Source organism: Aspergillus vadensis (genome assembly GCF_003184925.1).
Source record: "Aspergillus vadensis CBS 113365 unplaced genomic scaffold BO88scaffold_18, whole genome shotgun sequence".
Lineage (NCBI taxonomy): Eukaryota > Fungi > Ascomycota > Eurotiomycetes > Eurotiales > Aspergillaceae > Aspergillus > Aspergillus vadensis.
The window spans coordinates 443,539-451,457 of NW_020292056.1; the positions used below are offsets into that span (position 1 = coordinate 443,539).

General features: G+C 46.9%; 2 protein-coding genes across 2 annotated transcripts; one reads left to right on the forward strand and one right to left on the reverse strand.

Moving 5' to 3' along the window:
• Positions 1–4,483: 4,483 nt before the first annotated feature.
• Positions 4,484–4,915, reverse strand: BO88DRAFT_406362 (uncharacterized protein). The gene has a single exon (XM_025707132.1). It carries the CDS (start codon positions 4,734–4,736, stop codon positions 4,503–4,505), a length of 234 nt encoding a protein of 77 aa, XP_025560925.1. The 5' UTR covers positions 4,737–4,915; the 3' UTR covers positions 4,484–4,502.
• A 2,164-nt stretch (positions 4,916–7,079) lies between these two features.
• Positions 7,080–7,652, forward strand: BO88DRAFT_427290 (uncharacterized protein; the record flags this gene model as incomplete). Its single annotated transcript, XM_025708994.1, has 4 exons — positions 7,080–7,087; positions 7,109–7,131; positions 7,156–7,241; positions 7,377–7,652. The coding sequence occupies 4 exons, from the start codon at positions 7,080–7,082 to the stop codon at positions 7,650–7,652; spliced, it is 393 nt and encodes a 130-aa protein (XP_025560926.1).
• Between the last annotated feature and the right edge of the window lie 267 nt (positions 7,653–7,919).

Genomic DNA, 7,919 nt, shown 5'->3' on the forward strand with positions numbered 1-7,919 from the left:
CGCGTGTATGTGTGATTCTAGACCCGTTCACATTTCCATTTGTCCCACAATAAAACGGTCTCAAATCGTATCAGATGCTGTTGGTCGCCACCACCTGCGGTTTTCTTCAGCCGCCAATTTTCTTCCGTGAGTTTTGCAACAGTACGTGACCAAGCCTACTAGTATTACTGATTCAACAGAACATATCTAACAATGACCATGTATATGCAGTTCTGGGACTGGATAGGTATTGGGAGAGACAAATGAAACACTTACTATGCACCCTTCCTGTGGCGCCAAGGTTGGAATTAGGCTTGAAGTTAGTCTCGCAATTATGGATTGCCTACGACGTCGTCGCCATGGTTCTATGGCCATTTCGCACGAACTGGGGCCTCGTGAGGCAGCGGCAACAAGACCTAGCCCCTACATCAGGCCAGTATGTGCCGATCACCTTCAGCAGAATACCTAAACCCACGGTGTGCTTCGGTAGGCTCAATGGCTGGGAGATACAGGAGAAAGAGGACACAACACATGTCGGTGACATAAGCTTGTGTCTTATGATTGCGGAAATAATGGAAACCCACTTCACCCGAACATCAAAGTCAAATTGATCAAATGCGCAGCTGATTTGCCCAGATGCCAAAGCCACCAGTGATCCAGTGCGGAAAAGGGCGGAAGGTGGTCCACACAGCTATCCCTTTACCCTTGGATCAACAGACCAGGTTGCCCTGCAGTAGCCAACACGAACATTCTCTCTCATATAAACATAGGTTTGCATTCGGTATTTTGCAGATCTTGTTTGTTACTGAATAAGCTTGGCACGAGGCAGACTTCGCCTCCCCCAAAAGACACCAGATCTGGGACCCGGGATGGCGAGTTCAATTAATAGTCATGCCAATTTTCGAGAACGGCACTAGAGGTAGGGCTTTCCCGGTCACAACTCTTTGTACAATGTGATTGGTTCAGATAACCAAGGTTGATAGGTCATCCCGGGACATCGGTACCCAATTATTGGTAAGCATTTCCTAGCCTCAGAGTTCCAGACGTGTTTCCTTGTCAAGGCTTATTAATGATAGAAGAGGATGCAGGAGACAACGCCGAGTAGTTTTCACAGGAACGTTGAGTCAAGAGCTGGCCATTCGCAAAGGCAAAGACTGCAGAACAAGCGAGCTGGAGCAACGCGTAGTATAGGGCTTGGGCGATAGTGGAACAATATCCCAAAACAAGACAAAGCCTTGCCGCCCCAAAAAGATGCCTCCATTCGCGCTACGGAACTATGGCACGATGATTTGGAATTGGCAATTATTGCACTGAAATGGCACGGAAGGCCAACATGACGCCTTGTGATTGCGATCGAGCGAAAGCCATCGTGTGTTCTGGCCCTATATCAGTTGCATTAGAGCAAACTTTAGAAAAGTGGACCTGATGACTTAAACCCCATTCGGTTGCCGCAGGAGAGCTCCTTCAATCGAGGTATCACAGCGGCTAACGCCATCGTTGTCTACTACACAGCCCCGTCTTTGGGGTAGGATTGTCCGGACGACACCGAAAGAGCATCGTCAATTGGAAACAATCGTCATCGTGATAAGTCTAGTGCCTTCAATTATTTGAAGCAGGGGACCGAAAGTTGACCGGATTCGATGGCAGATTAGTTGAGTCCAGTGGTGTTGACACCTGGACGCCCTTCGTCTCGCATTGAAAGCTATCGGGGATCTGCCAGTTCGGCCGAAAATACGTGTGGCTCGCTCCCGCGGCTGCTCCTGGTCGGACTGTCTGGAATCATTGACATCTGCCTGTCGGTCTTGATGGCAAGCTATAACGCGGTCCGGATAAGAGCGTAGAATGGTCAGGTTACACTTCTGGCATAAAGAAAAGTATGACTGTTGCATTTTGCCCTAGCATAGTGGAAAACCCAGCCAGGGCCGTTCAGAAGTTGCTTCCGTGCTGTGAGACACGAGAAACTTAATACCAGTGGCACCTCGGTCATCTTGTATTATTGTTAGGCAGCGGTCACCTGGGTTACAAAACGAATTAGTTATGGCACGTAAAGCGGAAGGTCGATCTCACCGGAATATTGGCCTGACATCCACTTTTCGGTGCGAGGGTGGGTTCACGCCAGTCCGACGCCATTGGCTTGCGCGGGATGTGGCCACGTTGGTGTTCCACGCGGAAAAATCGTACAGTAACAGTGGCAAATTGATCCGCGACCTGGTGCAGCCACAGGCACGGGCTGGTTCTTGGCGCACGTCCCCCATCCCCCAGCTCCACCTCGAATGTTCGTCGCAGAAGCGAGTATTTTCTCCCATGTTTTGTGCCTAATTTTATTTCTACAGCTAGAAATGGCACAGATGCTGGACCTGGCAAGAACCTGGCCGGAAATTTGTTGCGATAATATCTACCTCGTCGCGAATCAGGCTATCTAGTTCCAGAATCCTTCTGAGTGACAACGCTCGCTCGAGATCGATGTGTCTGGCTGTTACAACCCATCAGACTAACCGGATCTTAGTGGGCTGACTGTCTTTGCATCTCTATACACTCAACACACCACTTGATTGCAGCCACAATCGGATGACTGGGCGCCATCAAAGCTATATTCTGGAACGTCACAGGCGCAAGCTGTGTCCGACTCAATGCAACTACAGGGTTAATTTAGACTTCTCAGTGAAGTGTCTGAAAACAGGGACAAAACTCCGGGTCCGGTTCGCCCTTCCTTGCTAGTAGAGATGAGTCGATCGCTCTTACAGGCGGAGGTTAAAATCCGGCCGTAGACAAACACTTGTGTACAAAGCAGCCTTCCAAAACGAGGAAGAGGTTTTTGTTGTGATATGAGGCTGGTGCAGATCAGGAACCAAGCCGAACCATCGGAATTAATCCCGAAGTATGTATAAGAAGAATCAACTTGATTGGAAATCAAGTTGATCTTCTCGTTGTATATATAGCCTCATGTTTCCCTCTGAATAATAATAATTAAGCTTCCTTTGAATTACAACAAAAACCAAAATCTGGGAATCCGGGAATCCAGGAGCCGATGGGTAGGAAACGGGCAAATCGTCCGACAAGACTACTGTACCGTTCTATCTCTCGTGATGAGCTTTACGATAATGACCAGGTAGGGTTGTGTTGTGTTCGGCAGACACAAAATTCCCCGCTGGTGCTTGCTGGTGCTCGGTGGTGCTCGGTGGTCAGTTTGCGAGACAGAAGTGCCCCATCATGTCGACGTCTTTTCACCGCGCATCAAGACCCGAATCCCCCAATCCTGCGTTGGCTTTGGCGCAGCATGACTCGGCTCCACGATCAAGAGGAATTGGCCAGGCTAAATGCGATGATGCATTTCCAAAAAGTATGATGGTAACTCTTTGAAGTGCCTAACCATGGTCTTGTGAGACCACCCAGTGGAGGAGCTACATGATTTGCAGACCTGGGGTGGGGGAATTGGGTGAAGAATGGCCAAAAGATGGTGAAAGGAAGGGGGAAACGGTCAAAAGATTCGCCGAGTAGACATGGTCAAGTAAAGTTGGTATACCGTTGTCTTTGGGAACGCGTGTGCCGCGGGGATCTGCTGGGGCGTTGATCCGTTCAGAGGACGCAAATTTACCCAGGCGAGCACGTCTTTTCACCGCCCTCTGGTCGGGCCGTCTGGTCAATCGTTGTTGCCTTGGGCCAACAACATTTGCTGGGGCTCGGGAAGGACCGAATTTAGTTTTTTTGGGGAAGTTTATTTCAGGGGTTCAACTTGATGCCCGCCTGGAAAATCCGAATCCTCACCGAACGAATATTTTTGCCTTCAGGTTTCGACCTCTGGGCTTAGGGCGTAAAGCAAGAACCATTGGCTTCTATATATGCTATTAGCCTATTACCATAGATAACTACTAATTTGAGCCTTGTCGCTTGTGATTGATGGTTATGCGTATCAATAGTCTTGTATGTGAACGGTCACATATATATGTACAGGATATATATAAACATCATCAACTCGAGAGCATTGAGTAGTATCGACCTTTTTGACCGGCCCAGGAGACATGTACGAATCAACAGACCCGCAAATTCTAGACGTAACCATGCTACTCCATGAGATGAGTAAATGGTATAGTAGAGGGGAGAAATGGGTTGCAGCATGAATACTTGGAAGAGTAGAGGCACATGCCGCGTACTAAGAACGCCCTAACGCCCAATTTCTGCTGCCCTCTGTGCTCGATAAATTGTACCGACCAGACACAATGACATATTGGGTCCCAACTTCCTCAGCCAACATATCACCCTGCGCTACAGGGGGGGGGGGGTTTTCTCACAATAGGAAGATAAGCGATCTGCAGGAACCTTGCCGCAGACGGATAAAGGTTGTTTGGCTCGCCTATTAGCTAATAGGAAGGGCACCATGCGCGGCAGGCTGCCCCACCATTCGGAACAATTATCGCGGAGAGTTAATTTGCGGCCGCGTGTCGGAGACGTGGTATATTAACCGCCACAGCAGATCGATTTTGGAGGGTGCATTCAATGACCGCGACGGCATTCCATTATCTTTCTCATCCCCTGCAACAAAGAAGGTTGTCAATACATCGGACTACTTCAACCGCCGCATGGGGCATGTTCTTACCAGAGTGATCCCGCGGATCTTTACAAACCCAATGTGTCTCAAACCTGCGAGGATGCACACATTTAGCTGGGGACTGGATGGTTGATTTCGGACCCTGAGTTGACTGTGCGGTCTGACCGTGGTCCTGCGGACGGGCGATGCGTGTAGGGGCTGGTGGCCTCATTACCCGTATTTTTAGAGGGGTTGGGTTGTCTGAATGATGCTTGGAAGGGGAGGGGGTGCTGATTGAGATAGGACTAGATTATATTCTGTGCTGGTCACGGCCCTGTCTCCTGGGGATCCGATATCTGAGCCGTGATGGTATCTTGTATATCAGGTGGTGGTGCTGTCTTATATCTTTCTCCAGAAGCTGGTATTTGGTTTGCAGAGATTCTCTTGTTCTGGATTTATGCTTGATTGAATATTTCCGAGCCCTCTCCGGCCACGTTAAATGGAGATGGTGTGCTATCTATAATGGATAGTCCTGTTTCTTGCCGGGAGTCCAGGCCCGGTAGTGTCTCTTGGCCATGGGGAGTAAGAGTGAAATTGTAAAACATGGTGTAAGTGGGGGAACTGCGCATGCAGAGACCGGCATAAATGTCAAGTTCTAGATACAGTACATGTATTACCTGCCATGCGGAAGACATCCAGCATTACGGGGCTATAAGAAAGAGCAGGGGAGACCAGGAAATATTTAAATATAAAAGATTTATTACTCTGGGGTTGTTTCCAGGTAAATTTTATTATACTGATATAATAATTCTCTGTAACTTAAACCATGTTGCTCACCGGTCAATATGCCCTGTTGCCCAGGATTGTATGAGGTCCACAGGTTAATGCTACTTTGTATAATAGTGTCAATGAGGGAAGGGAGCCTTGAACCACAGGCCAGGTGGATTAGTTTCAGAGACTACAGACTAAATGAACTTTGGTATAAATCAGAGTAAATAAGATTAACTTAGATATTTGACTGTTCTGGGTGAGTAAATGCCCCATGGCGCTTGGATCCGCAGTAAAGTAGGTTGTCGCAGATCTTAACTATTACTGTGTCTTACTTGGGTAATCATAGTGACCCCGGGTCATGTGGCCAAAATAACCAGAGGGCGGTTATTTCTAACTTGCTTTAGCTAATTATGTTGCTTAGAATCCATCTGCCATAGCTAACAGTGCTTATTTCCTCTTGCCAGGCTTGCTCGCAGGCATTTAAATTTCTCCAGCTACTTCTTTCTTTAGCACGGTACATGCGCAGTTGTTTCTCTACGAGTTCTGTTTTTATCGGGAAATGCTAAAGTCAGAACCACGGGCGGGCATCCGTGTAAGTACCCGGAAGACTGAGAGTCGCAGTACTGCTTCTAACTCATGATCTATCCAAGGACTGGAGTATGTAATGTGTTCTCTCCAGCAGCCTCTGTATTCCCGTTGACGCCCATCCACAGTAAGCCTTCATGTACGGTTGCAAGTCCCGGATTGTTCCGCTGACTCCACGCACCCACCAGCTAGCACAGGTACCTGGCTCTGGTTCTCGAGATCCTTCTTCTGCCTGATCGTAGGAGAACCACGAGGCATGTTTAGCTATAGTTAAAATTCTGGAACAGGAAATTGAAGTGTTGGAGAGGGACAAGGAGACCCTGTCAGAGTATTTTCAAGGTATTAATAATAAGAAGTAGAAGCTGGTAAATAACCAGTATTAATAGAAATAATAGTTTTTTGAGTGGCAGGAAACTCAATAATTAGTACTTGAAATGTAGTATATTATTATAGATTAGCACCAGTAACTTTGGAATTCTACTGGTTTACTGGAAGATATAAATCCTGCTGCCTTGAGAACTGCTCTACCAGTAATGACAGTGGTGCCGGATATGTGGACTATATAGGAGGACGGAGGGGGTGTATTTAATAATGATTATAATATTATACCTGGTTTTAGTGATTTTATGCAGTTTCTTTAATTCTAGTTTCTCTACTGTAGTAATTGATATTTTTTCTGGGGCGAATGCGCACATATATACTGATTAATAATGACGGTGCTAATCGTGTTAAATAATACATATTGATGCCTGCTGGAAGCGGCTTAGGAGCGCCTGAAATATAGAATTATATCCTGGGTCTGCAGGTGGACTGGGTGATACTAGAGTGGATAAATTATCTTGTGGATAGTAGGCAGGCCTGTTCCATAAATAAATAATTATGTTCGGCAGCAGCATTTGATATCTAATTGATGTTCTTGTCCGCCTACCAGCAAACGGAGCATGAGCAAGATTTCACATGGTCAGGTCCAGGAAAAGAAAGTTGTGATTTAACTAATGAATGGCTAATGTCCGAGCCCGAAATATGAGGGCCCCGGGAGGTGTCAGTGAAGGAAGACTTATATTAGTCTGTCTTCTGAGTATGTCTGTATACTTATATATAATCTAAACCTCACTCATCCCTCCGAGTATATATAGTTGTACTGGACCGGGATTAGTACTTTATAATTTTGTCTGTACAAGCGGCCAGTTTTACTTTAAATTTAATCTCCAACAGAGCCATGCTGCTGTCTGTAATTTAGACAAGAAGAGCAGCTAATGATGTAGTATTAAGTATTTATAATTAAGAAACTGAAGTTACTCCAGTTCCCCCGCTCTCTATCTTATACAAGGGGAGGAGACCAACTGAATCTCCTGTAAGACATAATCTTCCAGAGATCAATGTGATTGATTATTAAATTGCGCTGGCCCGGGGAATAATTATGGCCCTGGAAATGACCCGTATGCGGCTTTGAAATGCTAAAAAGAACGGTCCATGTTCGTTGTGAGACACCTTAGAAGAGAAGTGGTGATAATAGAAATACCAGGAAGATGAGAACCGGTTCTTCTATACATGCCTTAAAATCTTCGACGACCTCGCGGCCGTGGCAGTCGAGGTGTCCGACAATCTGATTCTGCAGCATGAATTTGAACCAGAAGTCAGTCTGGTGGGAAACCGACGCATCCCCCTTGGGATGCGCAAGCTGCAAGAGACCCTGTCCAACTCGCACAGGAAGAAAGCTCGAGCCAGAGAAGAATGGAACCATTGCTTGAACCTGCTTCATATCCATGCCCTGCTACCGCAGTGGATATGATGCGTTGTCGGATCTATGAGTTTCCAGTGGGCAGGCGCTCTACGTGACTCTTTGTGTTCGTTTTCCCATCGTGTCTCTACATAGGGTTGAATCTTCTCTGGAATGTGCTTGGGTCTTATTCTCAAATAGTCTCCGCCGAGCATGACTCCAAAGGCATCCAAATCGTTTCCCTGACCCTGCTTGCTATCTTACTCAATCTGCAACCTCTAGACGTGAATCTGTCAACGGCCAGTCTGCTTCACTGACACTGACTGTTTCGTATGAGAT